Here is a 20,095-nt window from a genome sequence, read left to right on the forward strand (position 1 = left end):
ACCTGAGGTTCAAAACCAATGAAACAACAAGAGCAAACAATAATAATAATAATAATAATAATAATAATAATAATAATAATAATAGAACTTCTCTGGTTTTTCTTTGAAATGAAGTTTGTTACCTGGATTCAATGTCAGACAAAGAGATGTCACTCCAACTTCCTTCTAAATCCATATCTTGTCCAAGTTCATTGAATTTCTTACGGATCTCCTGTTGTAAGAGCTCTTTAAGCTCTGCTAAACACTGCATGAACTGTGGAAGTGAAAAAAAAAACATTTTTTATTACTCATTTATTTATTTATTTATCAAATATTTACTAAGTATATGCTGAAAGGCAATTTATTTATTGCTGGGGACATAAAGATGAGTGGGCTATCACCTCTGCTAGTAAGGACATATTAACATATAAATTACATGAGCTGTAGTAAGTGTCTCTAGGGCAGAACATCACTGAACACTGCTTTAGGCACTTTTCTCTGGCTAAAGGCAATAATAAACTTCTTAAATAATGCAAAGGTCTGATTTATTTTATTTTTTTGAATAGCAAGGAAGGAAATGTTGGAATGGGTTTGTTCAGATTTTGGCCCATGGCAGATGTGATTTAACAGGCCATGTTGTGGTCTCATTCTCCTTTAAATATGTTTTATTAAACAGTTGCATCCAGAGCAGTCTGTACCAGTGTCCCCAGGGCCATCTGAGAGGGGGCATGAGAGAGGAGTTAGACTGAGCCCATGAGCAATGCCTTTTGAGAAGCTGAGCGATGAAGGGAAATAGAACTACCCTCCTGACTCTCTGCTAGAGAAACAAGGCCAAAGGAAACCCGTGTATGAGTCAGGACAGGGGCAGCTAAGAACACGTGCAGTTGAGGAGAAGAAGTAAGAGGATGAAAAAACTGAGGACACAGAAAAGGAGGAGGGAATGAATGAGGCAAGACCTTAGGGAGGCCATGGAGTGGGGGGCTGGCAGGTGCGCAAAGGGCAGGGTTTGTTTTGGAGAAGAGAAAGGACTCCTGCTTTTCTGAAAAGCAAAGTGAGGGAGAAGTGTGCTGACGGATAGTCGGCACGAAGGCTTCTACCTTCTTGGCAAGTTATGAGGTCTTGCCATTTGCGGAGAGTGTGCAGGCTGGGGGCTTTCTTACTTTTAATGATAATAAAAACTTCTGAACGATATTAAGAGGAAAATAAAGACCACCTATAATCTCATTGGGCTGACCCTGGCCCCATGTGAAACTGGTCCCAGTAGCATCACCACTGTTCTTGAAAGCCCATTCTTACCTTGGTTCGGTCAGGATCACAGAAATCCAGAAGGGTGTCACAAACATGGTAACCTAGAGACTTCAGATCCTCAGTGGTAAAGTGAGTATCTCTTTTATTGCCTGAAGAAAAAAATCCATAAACATTTCTTATTAAATCCTAATGAGCAAATGCAATCTAATTTATGAATATTTCCTTAACAACACCACCTCTGATTCTAGAATATTGTGCTTCTGGACAGGGTCTTTCTCCCTCTAGTTCTGGTTTGGTTCAGAAGAATCTTTGACAATGAATAAGTCTGCAGTCATATGGCTATAGTTACTGAAGTTTTACTCTATGGTAGGTGCTATGCCAAGGGCTCTATGTGCATTATCTCATTAGGTAGGACCTACAAGGCGGGTACTACTGTTATTGCCAGTTTTTAAAAAAATGAGGTTCACAGAGTTAAGTAACTTAGCCAGGATCACACCACTTGGAAATGGAGCTGAAAGTCAAACCCGGATCTGCCTGATTCCAGGTCCTGAGCAACCGCTATGCTATATTGCCCTGTCAAGTATTACATTTCACACTCAAATTTAGGTTGTCAAATTCAGCAGAAGGCACAGTTAGGAAAATCCTCTAGGTCAATCATCTCTCCAGCATTCAAAGGGATTTCATGCCCTCCGTGCTTTGCCTGGCTTCCCCTTGCCGTGCTGACCTATGATATACAAATGAGAGCTTACCCAGGGTGGACCCCCCAAAGGTAGACTCCATGGTGTAGCTGTTGAGGATCCCCATGCGCCACATCACAACTCGGCCCGTTCCTTCCTTGCACTTTTGCACCTTAAAGTTACAACTATGAAAAGAGAACTAAAGAGAAACCCAAATCCTCTGTTAAACATAAACTGGCAAACGTTAAGATGCCTAAGATTCATTACTACAATACAAGAATGGTTTCCTGGGGGGTCTATATATCATTTCCTAACATATGTTCCATAAAATAGTAGTTTTACGGGATGTTAACAGGTATTACAGAGGAGAAAATGAGTACTGTGGTCATGTTGGTCAGAAGAAGGAAGGACTAATAAAATTACACAGACTTCCTATGCAGGATCTCTCAGAGCATTTAGTATGTTATTGTCGACTGTGAGTCTCCAAAGGGGAGAGAGTAGATTCTGTTTCTTACTGCCAGTGACCTTTTCTTCCCTTTCCCACCCTTCCCGGGGACATTTTGCTGGACGAGGGTGCCTTGAACTCCTGGTTGTGAATGCTGGCTTACTTTGCATTCAAGACATTTTTCTAAGGTTTCTTTCTACCCCTCCCCAACTTGAGCTCTTGGATCCAGTTGGGTTTATCCTCTATCTGGATTCCGGTATGCCTCACCCCTGTAATCTCTGCCTGGAATTCTCACTCCCTCTTACTTAATGTTCTCGGCTTGGAGTTCAATATCCTCCATTGTCTTTCATGACCACCCCAACCCTCTTTCCTTACTGGGGGTTTGTAACATACACTTGGCACCCATCCCAACCTACCATATCCTGCTGAAAATGCCTTACAGTTGGAAGGTATCTCACCACTTAGCGGTTTTTAAGTTGTGCACCCTGGAATCCAGGGGTTCTATTGAGGAGCCTCGGGCATTCCTGCCACAAGGACTGAAGGAGGCAGAATGGGCAAGGTTCCAAGCCCAAGCCCTCTATCTGTCTTCAATTAGTGTAGCTCTGCTTTTAACTGTTTTAGATACTGGGTTCTGGATATCATTTTTTTTAAGATTTTATTTATTTATTTATTTATTTATTTATTTATTTATTTATTTATTTAAGAGGGAGAGAGAGAGTGAGAGAGAACACAAGCGGGGGGAGGGGCAGAGGGAGATGGAGAAGCAGACTCCTCGCTGAGCAGAGAGCCCGACTCAGGGCTTGATCTTGAGACTCCAGAACCATGATCTGAGCTGAAGGCAGGTGCTCAACCCACTGAGCCACCCAAGCACCCCTGGATGTCATTTAAAAAATGTTTTAAATTATTTATTTTTTTTACAAGATGAATATTTGGACGTCATTTTATTTAAAGAAAGAATTCCCTGGGGCACCTGGGTGGCTCAGTCAGTTAAGCATCTGGCTCCTGATTTTAGCTCAGGTCATGATCTCAGGGTCATGGGATCAAGCCCCATGTGGGGCTCCATGCTCAGTGGGGAGTCTGCTTGAGATTCTCTCCCTCTCCCCACCACCTGCTCGTGCTCTCTCTCTCTCTCTAAAATAATAAAAAAATATAAAAATAAAATATCTCTTGGGCGCCTGGGTGGCTCAGTCATTAAGCGTCTGCCTTCAGCTCAGGTCATGATCCCAGGGTCCCGGGATTGAGTCCCACATCGGGCTCCCTGCTCGGCAGGAAGCCTGCTTCTCCCTCTCCCACTCCCCCTGCTTGTGTTCCTGCTCTCACTGTCTCTCTCTCTGTCAAATAAATAAAATCATTAAAAAAAAAAAATCTCTTAAAAAAATAAAGAGATCGCTGGCAAAAATAGAAAGACCTAAAAAAAAAGAAAAAAGGAAGGAAGGAAAAAAGGGAGAGAGGAAGAAAGAAAAGCTTCCTCTTTCCTTTTTCTTATTTAACAGATAAGAATAGCAGATATAAAATATTTGTCTTGGGGTACCTGGGTGGCTCAGTTGGTTAAGCGTTTGCCTTTGGCTCAGGTCATGATCCCAGAGTCCTGGGATCAAGCCCTGCATCAGGCCCCTTGCTCAGTAGGGAGCCTGCTTCTCCCTCTCCCTCTTCCCCTCCCCCTGCTTATACTCTCTCTCACTCTCTCTCTGTAAAATAAATAAAAATAAAACCTTTGAAAAATAAAATATTTGTCTTATATATCTTTATGGGACAAAATATGTACTATCATTTAAAAACTTTTCTAAATCCAACCTAACTTCTTCTTTCTAATGACATTACATTTTGTGGATCTATTTATGATACTGAAAACCCACTTCTCAGCCAATGCAGGTACTCTGTATATGCCTAACTGTCAGAGCTGGTACTCAGCCAACTGTTTAAGGCTTTAACTTGGTTTTGTTTTTTTTTTTAATTCTTATGTTAATCCCTATACATTACATCATTAGTTTTAGATGAAGCTTTAACTTGTTTTTATTCACTTGTTACTATCTTACAGTTATTTGTGATTTTTAAAAAATTTTTATTTATTTATTTTAAAGATTTTATTTATTTATTTGACAGAGAGAGAGATAGTGAGAGCAGGAACACAGCAGGGGGAGTGGGAGAGCAAGAAGCAGGCTTCCCGCCGAGCCGGGAGCCCGATGTGAGACTCGATCCCAGGACGCTGGGATCATGACCTGAGCCGCAGGCAGACGCTTAACGACTGAGCCACCCAGGCACCCTGTGATCTTTTTTTAAAAAGATTTTATTTTGAGAGAGAGAGAGAATGAGCAGGGGGAGGGGCAGAGAGAGAGGGAGAGCTGAGCAGGAAGCCAGACATGGGGCTCGATCCTGGGACCCTGGGATCAGGACCTGAGCCGAAGCAGACGCTTAACTGACTGAGCCTCCCAGGCATCCCTGTGACCTTGTCTTACAGAAACTATTCTGTGGAGGCTCATTCAATATTAGCACTTTGTTTATCCTTCAATCCCTTCTTCCACTGCCAACCACAGGATTAAAGAGGACAAATTATCGGGACACCTGGGTGGCTCAGTCTGTTAAGCGTCTGCCTTTGGCTCAGGTCATGATCCCAGGGTCCTGGGATCGAGTCCCACATGGAGCTCCTTGCTCAACAGGGAGCCTGCTTCTCCTTCTCCCTCTGCTGCTCCCCCGCTTGTGCTCGCTGTCGCTCTCACTCTGACAAATAAAAAAAAAAAAAGATCTTTAAAAGAAATACATTAAAAAAAAAAAAAGAGGACAAATTATCTACTAAGAGTTTGAACTTGTGCCCAAGCAAAGCAGCCCTGCAATTTTTAAAAATCATCTTTATTGAAGGGCACCTGGGTGGCTCAGTTGGTTGAGCATCTGACTCTTGATTTTGGCTCAGGTCATGATCTCAGAGTCATGAGATCGAGCCCATGTTGGGCTCCACGCTGGGAATGGAGCCTGCTTAAGATTCTCTCTCTCCCTCTCCCTCTGCCTCGCCCGCTCTAAAAAAATCATCTTTATTGAGATATAATTCACATATCATAAAACTCATTTATTTAAAGTACACAATTCAATGATTTCAGTATATTTACAGAGTTGAGCAGCCATCACCATAATCTAAGTTTAGAACATTTTCATTACCTCCAAAAAGAAACCCAGCACCTAAAAGCAGTCATGCTGCCCTCCTCCTCCCCGCCCCAGACAATCACTAAACAATTTTCTGTCTCTACAGATTTGCCTCTTCTGAAGATTTCATAGAATGGAATCATATAGGGGTGCCTGGGTGGCTCAGTAGGTTAAGAGTCTGACTTTGCCTCAGGTCATGATCCCAGGGTCCTGGGATCAAGCCCCACATTGGGTGCCCCGCTCAGCAGGGAGTCTGTTTATCCCTCTCCCTGTCCCTCTGCCCCTCCTCCCACTTGTGTGCATGCACTCTCTCTCTCTCAAAGACATAAATAAAATTAAAAAAAAAAAAATGGAATCACACAAAATGTGGCCTTTTGGGTCTGGCTTCTTTTGCATAGCATGCTTCACGCATGTCTTAGCATATTCATACTTCTTTTTTTTTTTGCCCAATAACATTCCATTGTGTGGATATATACCACCTTTTATTTATCTGTTTTTCTGTGGATATACAGATTAATTCTTTTTTTTTTTTTTTAAGATTTTATTTATTTATTTGACAGAGAAAGACACAGCGAGAGAGGGAACACAAGCAGGGGGAGTGGGAGAGGGAGAAGCAGGCTTCCCGCCGAGCAGGGAGCCTGATGCGGGGCTAGATCCCAGGACCCTGGGATCATGACCTGAGCCAAAGGCAGACACTTAACTGACTGAGCCACCCAGGCGCCCCAGTAATTTTTTTTTTTTTAAGATTTATTTATTTTACAGAGTGAGAGAGGGTGCAAGTGGGGGTAGGAGCAGAGGGGAGAGGGAGAGAATCTCAAGCAGACTCCCTTCTGAGCATGGAGCTCAACACAGGGCTTGATCTCATGACCCTGAGATCATGACCTAAGCCAAAATCAAGAGTTGGATGCTTAACTGATTGAGCCACCCAGGCACCCCTACACAGAGTAATTCTTAAAGCCACACCTTTCTAAATTCTTGAAGTCCCTTTCCAAAGAAGACATACAAATGGCCAACAGACATATAAAAAGATCCTCAACATCACTCATCATCAGGGAAATACAAATCAAAACCACAACGAGGTATCACCTTACACACACCAGAATGGCTAGAACCAAACACAAGAAATAACAAGTGTTAGGGAGGATGTGGAGAAAAAGGAACCCTCTTGTAGTGTTGGTGGGAATGTAAATTGGTGCAGCCACTGTGGAAAGCAGTATGGAGGTTCCTCAAAAAATTAAAAATAGAATTACCATATGATCCAGTAATTCCACTACTGGGTATTTACCCAATGAAAACAAAAACACTCATTCAAAAAGATATGTGCACCCATATGTTTATTGTAGCATTACTTATAATAGCCAAGACATGGAAGCAACCCAAGTGTCCATTAATAGATGAATGGATAAAGCTGTGGTACAGATCTACAATGGAATATGACTCAGCCATAAAAATGAATGAGATCTTGCCATTTGCAACAACATGGATGGATCTAGAAGGTATAATGCTATGTGAAATAGACAGAGAGACAAGTACCATATGATTTCACTCATATGTGGAATTTAAGAAACAAAACAAACAAAGGAAAAAGAGACAAACAAAAAAAGTAGAGTCTTAAGCACAAAGAACAAGCTGGTGGTTACCCGGGTGCCTGGGTGGCTCAGTTGGTTGGGCGACTGCCTTTGGCTCAGGTCATGATCCTGGAGCCCCGGGATCGAGTCCCGCATCGGCCTCCCCGCTCAGCGGGGAGTCTGCTTCTCCCTCTGGCCCTCCCCACTCTCATGTGCTCTCTCTCTCTCAAATAAATAAATTAAAAAAAAAAAATCTTAAAAAAAACCCCAAAAAACAGGGGCGCCTGCGTGGCTCAGTTGGTTGAGCGACTGCCTTCGGCTCAGGTCATGACCTCAGGGTCCTGGGATCGAGGCCCGCGTCGGGCTCCCTGCTCAGCGGGAAGCCTGCTTCTCCCCTTCCCACTCCCCCTGCTTGTGTTCCCTCTCACGCTGTGTCTCTCTCTGTCAAATAAATAAATAAAATCTTTAAAAAAAAAACAAAACAAAACTGGTGGTTACCCGAGAGGAGGAGGGTGGGGGGAGGGGTGAAATAGATAAGGGGGATTAAGGGTACACTTATCATGATGAGCACTGAATAATGTATAGAACTGTTGAACCATTATATTGTAAAAACAAAACAAAAAGAAAACCAGAGTAAATTCTTGAGGTCCAGGTTGCTGGGATTTACCTAAGAATGAAAAGAGATGCAAAGTGGCATATAGGGTGCAGTGAGTTCTTTTCTTCCTTAGTCAACGGATGAGAAATTACCTTATGGGCTTACCTTATCCGGTGCATTTTTGCTTAACATTAAAGGAAAGACTCGCTCGTGAAGCCAGTGCTTGCGATTGCTGCTGCCGCAGCCGTACAAGAAGATATTATTCTTGCGGCTGTGGCCATGGAAATCACAATACAAGAGAACCTCCCTTTCTTCCAGAAGCCTATTGAGGGGGGCAAACAAAGGACTCAGTGGACATCCAAATGCATGACAATAATCTTTTATAGTCTCTTCCTTAAGTATGTCTGTTGCTACCATTCCTCTAAAGAAAAGGTCAACCCCTTCCAAGGACCCTATGCCCATCCTCAGCCACTGCTGTAAACATGCTACCAGCACTCCTTGCCCCTGCCGGTCACAGGGACTTGAGATGAAAATGCGCGGATGTGGAAGGGGGTGGTGGGTACGCCTTGTGTAAGCTGACAAGGAAGGGGAGGAAATCTGTTGAAAGAAAGCCCACCTGGGGGCAGCCCTGGGGAAAGAGGGACAGAAGTAGAGAGGCTGTAAGTGTTGGGTTGAAACTGAGAAAGCAAGCCTGGGTCCCTGACTTTCCAGGGCCAGCTCCTGTCAGGCTCAGCGCCTCTGTCTCCTCCTCACCCAGGCATCTACTCAGTCTTCCAAACATGGTCACCTTCTCCACGATGAGGATGACAGGATGAAGAGGAGGGCAGTAATGCCACACACTCACAACATGCAGGGCACTGTGCTAACCAGATGACATGGATCCTCCCATTTAATCCGCTAACCACCCGAGGCAGGCGAGCTTAGCCCCACTCCACAGATGGGAAAACTGAAGTGCAAAGAGGTACAATCACTTCAAGGTCACAGAGCCGGCCCGTAGCAACACCAGGTCTCAAAGCCAGGCCTATCTGACTCCCACACACGTGCTCTTAGCCATTTTGCCTGCCAGCCCCACACCACCCGACTCCCACCCTCTCCCACAGATACAGTTACGAGGTGTGCACGTCCACATATTCTTCTGTGCTGTGGTCCCATTTCCGGTAAGGTGGGTGCCACTACACCATAGCCCTCAACTGCTTTCACAGAAGCTTGGAAAAAAATTTTTTTTTTTAAAGATTTTATTTATTTGACAGAGACAGCGAAAGAGGGAACACCAGCAGGGGGAGTGGGAGAGGGAGAAGCTGGCCTCCTGCCGAGCAGGGAGCATGATGCGGGGCTCGATCCCAGGACCCTGGGATCATGACCCGAGCTGAAGGCAGGCGCTTAACGACTGAGCCACCCAGGCGCCCCAAACTTGGAAAATATTAACTGATTTATTTACTATTCTTCCCTTACGAGAGGCAATATAAGAGGTAATAAAGAACTCAGACTCTGGAACCTGAGATCCTGTGTTCAAATATCTACTCTGTCGCTTTTTAGCTCTATGACCTTGGGCAAGTTGCTTGACCTTTTGGGGCCTTAATTTCCTCACCATTTACAGACGGGATACTGATTGTGCCAACGCCAGAGGGTTAATGTGAAGACTACATGGGCCCCATGTGGAAAGCACTGAGAGTACTACCTGTCCCCTCTACACAAACACTACCTAATTGTTAGGTACCATTATTATTACTACACAGGCCTCATGACGAAGGCCTATGAACTTCTCTGACTTCTGAACCCTCTATTCCATTGTTTCACTAATAAGTGAAATGCCTCTAGCTGAAATATTGCATGTTCAGGTTCAACCCAAAGATAAAACAGGACTTGGGACACCTGGGTGGCTCAGCTTGTTAAGTGTCTGCCTTCGGCTCAGGTCATGATCCCAGGGTCCTGGGATCGAGCCCCGCATCGGGCTCCCTGATCGGCAGGGAGTCTGCTTCTCCCTCTGTAGTATTATCCCCCTGCTCGTGTTCTCTCTCTCTAATAAATAAATAAAATCTTAAAAAAAAAAAAAGATAAAACAGGACTTAAAAGTTTGGAACCGACCACACCACACCCACGTGATTGCAAACAGAAGGGTAAAGACAGTCTCCAAAGCCGCGCCCAAGTCCCATATAAGCAGAGCCCTTGCACCTGTCAGACAGTGTTCACAGCATTCGGGGGAAGATCAGCAGATAAAGGGGCTCACCTTTTGATCATGTTCCTGGTGTACCAGATGCAAGGGAAAGACTCCTTCAGAATGGTTTTATAATGCCTGTTCAAGTCCCGTCCCGCCAGTGAACACCGGTAATTCCCCACGATCACTCCATCTGGATTTAACATAGGAACCACTTTGAAGACAAAGATATCTCTGAGGAGCTGCGCATCTGGGGAGTTGCTAAGGATGAAGTCCAAAAAGCCCTTCATGATCCACGAGCCATTACTTTCTCCAGGGTGGACTCGGGCGCTCAAGACCACGGCTTTCTTGGCAGCCGCCTCCTGCGGGGTCCGGGCTGGGTTGGTGATGGTAAGCAGGTAGACGGTATTTCCTGCTAGGCTCCTGCATAAAGTTCGGAGTTTGCAGAACTGAGACTGGACGGGGTTGTTCACCACTGACAGCAGGTAGCATTGTAAATCAGTGTATGTATACGGGTAGAAGTGTGCGAAGAAGCAAGTGTCCTGGTCGTGTGGAAACTGAATGGTCCACGTGAGACAGTAAAAGAGCTGCTGTCCATTGTCCCTGTTGTTCTTATAGTACCTGATTTCATTTCCTTCTCTCCTCCAGCCAATGTTGTGGGTGCTGGCATCCAACTGGGAGTACATGAGTGGCTTCATCCCTATAGTGTAAAGGCTCTTGGGTTTGAGCAAGTTGACAATGGTGAAGCGGTAGGTGGCATCTTTTCTAGTGTTCTGAACACGAAAATAAAACCACTGAGTGTGTTTGTTTGTGTAGAGGTCAGTTCGCAAGGTGAGTTCATACTCATAGGTATCTCTGTAATGGAGAAAACAGAAGAGTATCTCTGTCACCTCACATCCCCACCCCTACAAAAAAGAAATCTAAAAAAGTGTTGTTTCCCCCTGGCAAAAACAGATCTTATTACAACAGGAAAGCCTGCTACTTCAAGCCTTAATTTTCTAATTTACGTAGTTCCCCAACTCATACTATTAGGCTGGCAGAAATTTGGGTAAAGAAAGTTTATTTGGGGGGCGCCTGGGTGGTTCAGTTGGTTAAGCATCTGCCTTGGGCTTGGGTCGTGATCCCGGGGTCCTGGGATTGAGCCCTGTGTCAGGCTCCTTGCTCAGCCAGGAGCCTGATTCTCCCTCTCCCTCTGCTTGCCGCTCCCCCTGCTTGTGCTCTCTCTCTCTCTGTCAAATAAAATGACTGAGCCACCAGGGCGCCTGGGTGGCTCAGTCAGTTAAGTGTCTGCCTTCGGCTCAGGTCATGATCCCAGGGTCCTGGGATCGAGCCCCACATTGGGCTCCCCGCTCCACGGGAAGCCTGCTTCTCCCTCTCCCACTCCCCCTGCTTGTGTTCCCTCTCTCAATGTCTCTCTCTGTCAAATAAGTAAATAAAATCTTAAAAAAAAAAAAAATGACTGAGCCACCTAGGCATCCCTAAATAAAATCTTTAAAAAGAAAGAAAGAAAAGGAATAATATGAATCATTAAAAATACGGAGATAAATCTGCGGTACTTCCATAGGAAAACATCTAAAATTTATTAAGTGGCAAAAAGCAATTTGTAAAACAGTATGAATACCGTTATCCTATTTTTAAAAATAAGTAATTTCTGGGGCACCTGGGTGGCTCAGTTGGTTAAGCGTCTGCCTTCGGCTCAGGTCATGATCCCAGGGTCCTGGAATCAAGCCCCGTGTCCAGCTCTCTGCCTGGCACGGAGCCTGCTTCTCCCTCTCCCTCTGCTGTTCTACCTGCTTGTTCTCTCTCTGTCTCTCTCTCTGTCAAATAAATAAATAAAATCTTTTAAAAAAATAATAAATAAATAAATAATTTTGTATATTATGAATACATGGAATGAGGGGGAAAATTATTGCACATATACTGAACTGTTAACAGTTGCTGTATCTGGGGAGATACGATTATAGGACTTCATTTTTTTAATGTTATGCATTTTTATTAATACAAAAAATTTTTAAAGGGTGTTTTTTTTTTAAAGATTTTTATTTATTTGTCAGAGAGAGAAAGAGAGCACAAGCAGGGGGAGCAGCAGGCACAGGGAGAAGCAGACTCCCCGCCGAGCAAGGAGCCCGATGTGGGGCTCAATCCCAGGACCTGAGATCATGACCTGAGCTGAAGGCAAACGCTTAACCAACTGAGCCACCCAGGCGTCCCTAAAGGGTTTTATTTATTTAAGTAATTGCTACCACAAGGTGGGGCTCGAACTCACGACCCCAAAATCAAGAGTCACATGCTCTACTGACTGAGCCAGCCAGGTGCCCCTATTAATACAAATTTTAAATGAGCACGAAAATCATTCACAAGAAAAAACAAACAAACAAACCAGTGTAGATAAATTTTGCTCTGGGGGAAAATGAGTCCCAATTATTCCATTCTTCATCCTCATGACCATTTCTCACCACTTCTCTCTTTTTCAAAAACACTCCTGACTCCTAACATGACACCTGAAGACATGGGTCAGTCCCTCCGGTTATCGCCCCTTAGGGAAATTCCCGTTACTCACACTCTGACAGCTTTTTGCAGATTCCCGCTCTCAAACCTTGACTCAAACAGGAGAGTATTATCCTCGGGTCCCTGCAGCGTGACAGCAAGCTCCCTGATAATCCCTCGCTTACCTCCCACTCTGGAACTGGTGAAATAGGAACCTTCAGTGGGTACTGTGGATGAGACAGACATATTTAGGGTGGGTTCCACTTAGAATCCATTCATCCAGCCAATATTTACTGAGCTCCTCTGTGTGTTTGATGCCATACTAGGTTAACAATAATGAATATTCAGATTTTCAACCGTCCCTGCTGAGATTTTTTAATTTTATTTTTTTTAATTTTTAAAAATTTTATTTATTTACTTGACAGAGAGAGACACAGCGAGAGAGGGAACACAAGCAGGGGGAGTGGGAGAGGGAGAAGCAGGCTTCCCATGGAGCAGGGAGTCCAGTGTGGGGCTCGATCCCAGGACCCTGGGATCATGACCTGAGCCGAAGGCAGACGCTTAATGACTGAGCCACCCAGGGGCCCCAAGATTTTTTAATTTTAAACATCGGATTTCTCTGAAGACCTTTAAGGTGGTGTAGAGCACTTCCTTTTGCTGCATGGCTGTGCCCTGGGCATCTCAGATACTATTTGTACCCACTTAAGCCCTAATTTAAAAGCATGTGGACAAATGATTTTCCACATAGAACATCATTTACAGTCTTAATTCTAAAAAAAAAAAGCACCTATTTATTAATTTAAAAAAAGGGTAAAGGAGAAAACAAAAAAGAGATAATAAAGTATACTTCATATAATTTTTTGGTATATCCTTCCAGATTTAAATATAAAAAAATTAGAAGTTTGGGAAGAATTGGCATGGGTGAATTAACTTATGAAGGGAACGAAAATATCATAGTAATTAGAGAAAAGAAAAGGTTCTGATTGAAATTTTATCTTTAAAGTGATGCTAAAACAAAAAAATATAAAATTTATTTAATAAAAATTAGATTATAATCACCTCTTTCTATCCTTTTGGTGGGGTTGAAACTTTAAAAAAATATTTATTTCTTTGGGGAGAGGGAAGAGAGAGAGCACTGCGGGAGAGGCAGAGAGAGAATCTTTAAGCAGATTCCCTGCTGAGTGCAGAGCCCCACATGCAGGGCTCAACCCCAGGACCCTGAGATCTCAACCTGAGCGGAAACCAAGAGTCAGACGCTCTACCAACTGAGCCACCCAGATGCCCTGTAATTTGTTTTTAAAGATTTTATTTTAAGTAATCTCTACTCCCAACATGGGGCTTGAAATTATAACCCCAAGATCAAGAATCACATGCTCCACTGACGAGCCAGCCAGGCAAATTCAATGAGACTGCCATATGACATCTTTGATTTTTACAGTTACTTTTGCAAAACTATTTTAGGGCTTCATAGTTTCCCCAAGGACTTTGTACCACAATATTCTTTTTTTTTTTTTTAAAGATTTTATTTATTTATTTGAGAGAGAGAATGAGATAGAGAGAGAGAGCATGAGAGGGGGGAGGGTCAGAGGGAGAAGCAGACTCCCTGCTGAGCAGGGAGCCCGATGTGGGACTCGATCCCGGGACTCCAGGATCATGACCTGAGCCGAAGGCAGTCGCTTAACCAACTGAGCCACCCAGGCGCCCTGTACCACAATATTCTTATCATTGTGTCTAGAAGAACCTGTTTTGTCATCTTTTGTTGATTTTCTCTTTGTTAACTGAAAAAAAAAATTTCTAGATTCTCATTTGTCAGTAGCTTTGTAAGTGATTCAAGCAATTCTTCAACATTCATAACTTCATAAAATCCTGCATGTCTTGTAAGGATAATTTCACTTTGCAACTGATTTTTACTGTACTTGCATTATATTGTCAGATATTAATAATATCCACCAATCAGCAAGTGACTGATACCAACAAAGATGCTGACCATGGGGCAGGATAGATGCCAGCATGAAACAGTATGGGGGCTTATTTTATTAGCATGGGGGCTTATTTATTTTTATTTTATTATTTTATTATTATTTCATTAGCAAATATCTTCATATTATGACTTTTGCTTTGATAGGCAACTCTGTCACTGTGGAGACTCAGGTAATAAACATTTAGATAATAAAGGAGAGCAAAAGAGAAAGCATACATATAAGGAAGCACATAATAGAAGAAAGCAAGCACAGAGGAGGCAGGAGCAGAAGAGGCCCCAAGTGTACACATAATCGGGGCTCCTGGGTGGCTCAGTCAGTTAAGCATCTGACTTCGGCTCAGGTCATGATCTTGGGGTCCTGGGATGGAGCCCCATGTTAGGCTCCATGCTCTGCAGGGAGTCTGCTTGTCCCTCTGTCCCTCCCCCTGCTCATGCTGTCTCTCTCAAATAAGTAAATAAAACCTTTTTTAAAAAAAGAAAGAGTACACGTAATCCAATTAAAAGCTGGGGACCCACAGGGGCACCTGGGTGGCTCAGCTGGTTAAGCGACTGCCTTCAGTTCAGGTCATGATCCCGGAGTCCTGGGATCAAGTCCCACATCAGGCTCCCAGCTCAGCAGGGAGCCTGCTTCTCCCTCTGACCCTCTCCCCTCTCATGCTGTTTCTCTCTCTCTCTCAAATAAATAAATAAATAAAATAAAAATCTTTAAAAAAAAAAAAAAAAAAGCTGGGGACCCACATGGTCCAGTCTCTACAATTAATACAGGAATTTTGAGTCTCTCAGGCAACATTAAAGATGATCCTATTCATAGCCCACAGTAACATTTGCTAGTATTTGGGGTTTTTTAAAAGATTTTATTTATTCATTTGAGACACAGAGATACAGAAAGAGAGAGAGCAAACACAAGTAGGGGGAGAGGCAGAGGGAGAGGGAGAAGCAGACTCCCCACTGAGCAGGGAGCCTGATGCGGGGCTCTATCCTAAGACCCACAGACCATGACCTGAGCAGAAGGCAGACACCTAACCATCTGAGCCACCCAGGCACCCCTCTTTGCTAGTATCTGGTTGAGGATTTTTGTATTTATATTCATAAGGAATACAGTTTTCCTGTGATGTCTTTGTCTAACTTTGAATAGTGACTTCGTAAACAGTTGGAAATGTTTCCTCCTGCTACTATTTTCAGAGTTTATGAAGGATTAGTACTATTTCATCTTTAAATGTTTGATACAATTCAAACAAACCCTGTCCCCATCTGGGCAAGGAATTTCTTTGCAGGAAGATTTTTTTTAAAGATTTATTTATTTATTTATTTTAGAGAAAGAGAGAGAAAGAGAAAACCCAAGCACAAGTGGGGGGAGGGGCAGAGGGAGAGAAGCTCAAACAAACGCCCCACTGAGTGTGGAGCCTGAGGTGGGGCATGATCATATGATCCATGAGAACATGACCTGCACAGAAACCAAAGTTGGACACTAGCTGACTGAGCCACCCAGGCACCCCTTTGCAGGAAGATTTTTAATTACTAATTCAATTTCTTTGTTTTAGTCTATTCAGACTTTTAAACTTTCTCCCTCAGTCAGTTGTGGTAATTTGTGTTTTTCTAACAGCTTTTCCCGTCCATCTATGTTGTTTATTTTTTTAAAGATTTTATTTCTTTATTTGACAGAGAGACACAGTGAGAGAGGGAACACAAGCAGGGGGAGTGGGAGAGGGAGAAGCAGGCTTCCTATGGAGCAGGGAGCCCGATGTGGGGCTCGATCCCAGGACCCTGGGATCATGACCTGAGCCGAAGGCAGACGCTTAACGACTGAGCCACCCAGGTGCCCCCATCTATGTTGTTTAATTTGCTGGCATGAAGTTGTACCTTGTAATTCTTTTGATTTTTGTAGATTTGATGTTTCTGTCCCCTTTCAATCCTGATTTTGATAATTTGTATCTCCTCTTCTTTTTTCATGGTTGGTCTAGCTAAAGTTTTGTCAATTTTGTTGATGTTTCCAAAGGACTAACTTTTGGTTTGATTTTCCAGATTATTTTCCTGTTTTCTATTTCACTGATTTCCATTCTTATCTTTTTTATGTTCTTCCCTCTGGTTGCTTTGGACTTAGTTTGTGCTTATTTTTCTAATTTATTAATGTGAAAGCTTAGGTAACTGATTTGACATCTTTCTTCCTTTCAAATATAGGCATTCAAAGCCATACATTTATCTTGCAGTGCTTAGCTGCATCCTTTAAATTTTAATATGTTGTTTTATTTTCACTCAGTTTAAGACATTTTTAAACTCTTATGATTTCTTTAACCCATGGGTTACTTAGAAATGTGCTGTTCAATTTCCAAATATTTGTATATTTCCCAGATTTCATTCTGCTGTGGATTTTTTTTGTTAAATTTTTAATTTTAAGTAGGCTCCATGCCCAGCATGGAACCCGACGTGGGGCTCAAACCCATGATCCTGAGATCAAGACCTGAGCTGAGACCAAGAGTAGGATGCTCAACCGACTGAGCCACCTAGGCGCCCCCTGTTGTTGATTTCTAATTCAATTTTGTCGTGGTCAGAGAATTTATTTTGTATGACTTCATTCTTTTTAAATGTATTAAGACTTGCTTTACAACCTAGCATATAGTGTATCCTGGGGAATGTACCATGTGCCTTTGAAAAGAATATGTATTTTGCTATTGTTGTTGGGTACAGTGTTCTACAAATTTTTTAAAAAGACATGGATTCGGGCGTCTGGGTGGCTCAGTTGGTTAAGCGACTGCCTTCGACTCAGGTCATGATCCTGGAGTCCCGGGATCGAGTCCTGCATCGGGCTCCCTGCTCGGCAGGGAGTCTGCTTCTCCCTCTGACCCTCCTCCCTCTCATGCTCTCTGTCTCTCATTCTCTCTGTCTCAAATAAATAAATAAAATCTTTAAAAAAAAAAAACACATGGATTCTACCTGTAGGAAGCTTACAAATTAATGGAAATCAATTAAACCACATAGTAAATGATAGTCATTGCACATACTACAAAGTACTCACTAAAGTACATACAGAGATGGAGAAAAGAAGAGCAAGTTCCCCGAATATCCAATATCTGATTTTCAGGAAGGGGAATGACACAGAAGAAGCTCTAAAATGGGCTTAGAACTATTAAGACAAAGTACCATAATTTTAAAAAAACAATTGAAATTTTAAAGCTGATTGGCCATGAATATCAGGGTTCCTATTCAGGTTGGTCTGGAAAGACAGTTTATCACTAAACTACAGATTTTTAAAAAAACACTGTTATTATAGAAAATATGTTTATTATAATCTTGTCATGATTAATCACCAACTGTTCAGTGTAATAACAATACCTGAATCTAATTGATAGACAACTGTGCCTTTATCTTCTCCTACAATTTCTGGTAACTTTTCATTTCCTGTAGGTTGATAGAAATATTCTGGTTGAGGTGGAACCCACTCTGAAAGAAAACATTAAAGAAGCAAAAAATAAGAAATAATATAAAAGGTTCTTTATCCAAAAGTAATATACAATTATAATAATTATTATTCAAGTGACTAGTTTGGTTGAATCAAACCAAATTCCCACTCTAAGTTTCCAATTTGTTTGTAAATTAATTACGTCTTCCTTCTTTCCATAAAGACTATGAGATTTTTAACAAAAAGCATATATAACAGAAGTATAAACTTTAAATAGAAGACTTAAAAATAAGCCAGAAAGGGGCGCCTGGGTGGCTCAGATGGTTAAGCGTCTGCCTTCAGCTCAGGTCAAGATCCCAGGGTCCTGGGATTGAGCCCCACGTCGAGCTCCTGGCTCGGCGGGAGCCTGCTTCTCCCTCTCGCTATGCCTCTCCCCCTGCTCATGCTCTCTCTCTCTCTCTCTTTGTGTCTCTGTGTCTCAAATGAATAGGTAAAATCTTAAAAAAAAACAAAAACAAAAACGCCAGAAAGGTCAATATAGTTGCTATAATAACTCTTCAAAATTTAGCCCTGAGCTTTTTATTTATTTTTATTTTTTATTTTTTTTAAGATTGTATTTTTAAGTAATCTCTACACCCATCATGGGCCTTGAACTCACAACCCCAAGATCAAGAGTCACATACTCCACTGACTAAGCCAGCCAGGTGTGCCAAGCTTCTTTTTAAAATTAGGAAAATATGTTTAGCTATGTACTTTTTTTATTACTATAGAGGAAAAAGTATATCAATTATTTCAGGGGAAACAAAACTTTTCATTAACACTCAATTCTAAAAGATTTCTTATATGGGACTTGGGCAACTTCTCAGTATCATTTTAAGTATAGTAGCCATTGATGAACACCAAGAGCATATAAAGACACAAGGGAAATTCAACAGTACATTAAAAGGATCATATACCTGATCAAATGGGATTTATTCCAGGGATGCAAAGATGGTTCAACCTTTGCAAATTAGTTAATGTGATATACCACATTCACAAAACGAAGGGTAGAAATCATATAATCATTTTAATAGATGCAAAAAAAAAAAAGCATTTGGGAAAATTCAACATCCATTTATGATAAAAACTCAACACAGCGAGTACAGAAGGAACCGCAACATAATAAAGGCCATATATGTTAAGTCCACAGCTAAAATCATACTCAAATGTGAAAAGCTGTGGGATGCCTGGGTGGCTCAGTCGGTTAAGCATCTGCCTTCAGCTCAGGTCATGATCCCAGGGTCCTGGGATCGAGTCCTGCATCTTTCTCTCTCTCTGACAAATAAGTAAATAAAATCTCAAAAACAAAATGTAAAAGCTGAAAGCCTTTCTTCTAAGATCAGGAACAAGGCAAAGATGCATCAACTTGCAACTTTTATTCAACATAGTATTGTAAGTCCTTGCTAGAGCAATTAGGCAAGAAAAAGAAATAAAAGGCATCCAAATTGGAAAGGAAGAAGTAACACTGTCGGGGTGCCTGGGTGGCTCAGTCGTTGAGCGTCTGCCTTTGGCTCAGGTCATGATCCCAGGGTCCTGGGATTGAGCCCTGCGTTGGGCTCCCTGCTCCATAGGAAGCCTGCTTCTCCCTCTCCCACTCCCCTTGCTTGTGTTCCCTCTCTTGCTGTGTCTCTCTCTGTCAAATAAATAAATCAAATCTTAAAACAAAACAAAACAAAAAGAACCACTTAAAAAAAAAAAGTAACTGTCAAACTGTTACTATTTGCAGATGACTATATGTAAAAAACACTAAAGACTTGATCAAAAAACTGTTAGAATAAATAAATTCAGTAAAGTTGCAGGATACAAAATCAATACCCAAACATATGTTGCATGTTTATACACTAGTAATGAACTATCAGAAAGACATTAAGAAAACAATCTCATTTACAATTGTATCAAAAGAATAAAATACCTAGGAATAATTTAACCAAGGAGGTGAAAGACTTGTATATTGAAAACTATAAGACATTAATGAAAGAAATTAAAGAAGATACAAATAAGTGAAAAGATATTCCATGCTCATAGGATTGGAAGAATTAATATTTTTTAAATATCCAATAACATTTTTCACAGAAATAGAACAAATAATCCTAAAATTTCTATGGAACCATAAAGACTCTGAATAGCCAAAGAAATCTTGAGAGAAGAACAAAGCTGGAGACTTCATGCTCCCTGATTTTTTTTGAATTTATTTTTTTTTTCGTTTTTTAAAAAAAGATTTTCTTTATTTATTTGTCAGAGAGAGAGAGAGAGAGCACAAGCAGGGGGAGTGGCAGGCAGAGGCAGAGGGAGAAGAGGGCTCCTTGCTGAGAGGGAAGCCCGATGTGGGGCTCGATCCTAGGACTCTGGGATCATGACCTGAGCCGAAGGCAGATGCTTAACCAACTGA

General features: G+C 42.1%; 1 protein-coding gene across 1 annotated transcript in view; it reads right to left on the bottom strand.

The window, feature by feature from the left end:
• The window catches only part of AGBL2 (ATP/GTP binding protein like 2), a 42,255-nt gene that overhangs the window by 11,617 nt on the left and 10,543 nt on the right, over positions 1 to 20,095 (bottom strand). The window contains exons 7-13 of the mRNA XM_035012851.1: positions 17,601 to 17,708; positions 12,363 to 12,516; positions 9,875 to 10,657; positions 7,813 to 7,969; positions 1,977 to 2,103; positions 1,276 to 1,376; positions 123 to 253 (exon numbers count right to left, since the gene is read on the bottom strand). Of these exons, the coding sequence (XP_034868742.1) occupies positions 123 to 253; positions 1,276 to 1,376; positions 1,977 to 2,103; positions 7,813 to 7,969; positions 9,875 to 10,657; positions 12,363 to 12,516; positions 17,601 to 17,708 (1,561 nt within the window). The remainder of the gene's footprint in view (positions 1 to 122; positions 254 to 1,275; positions 1,377 to 1,976; positions 2,104 to 7,812; positions 7,970 to 9,874; positions 10,658 to 12,362; positions 12,517 to 17,600; positions 17,709 to 20,095) is intronic.

This window comes from Mirounga leonina, unplaced genomic scaffold (genome assembly GCF_011800145.1).
Source record: "Mirounga leonina isolate KUSES-001 unplaced genomic scaffold, KU_Mleo_1.0 Mir_166, whole genome shotgun sequence".
NCBI classification, from domain to species: domain Eukaryota; kingdom Metazoa; phylum Chordata; class Mammalia; order Carnivora; family Phocidae; genus Mirounga; species Mirounga leonina.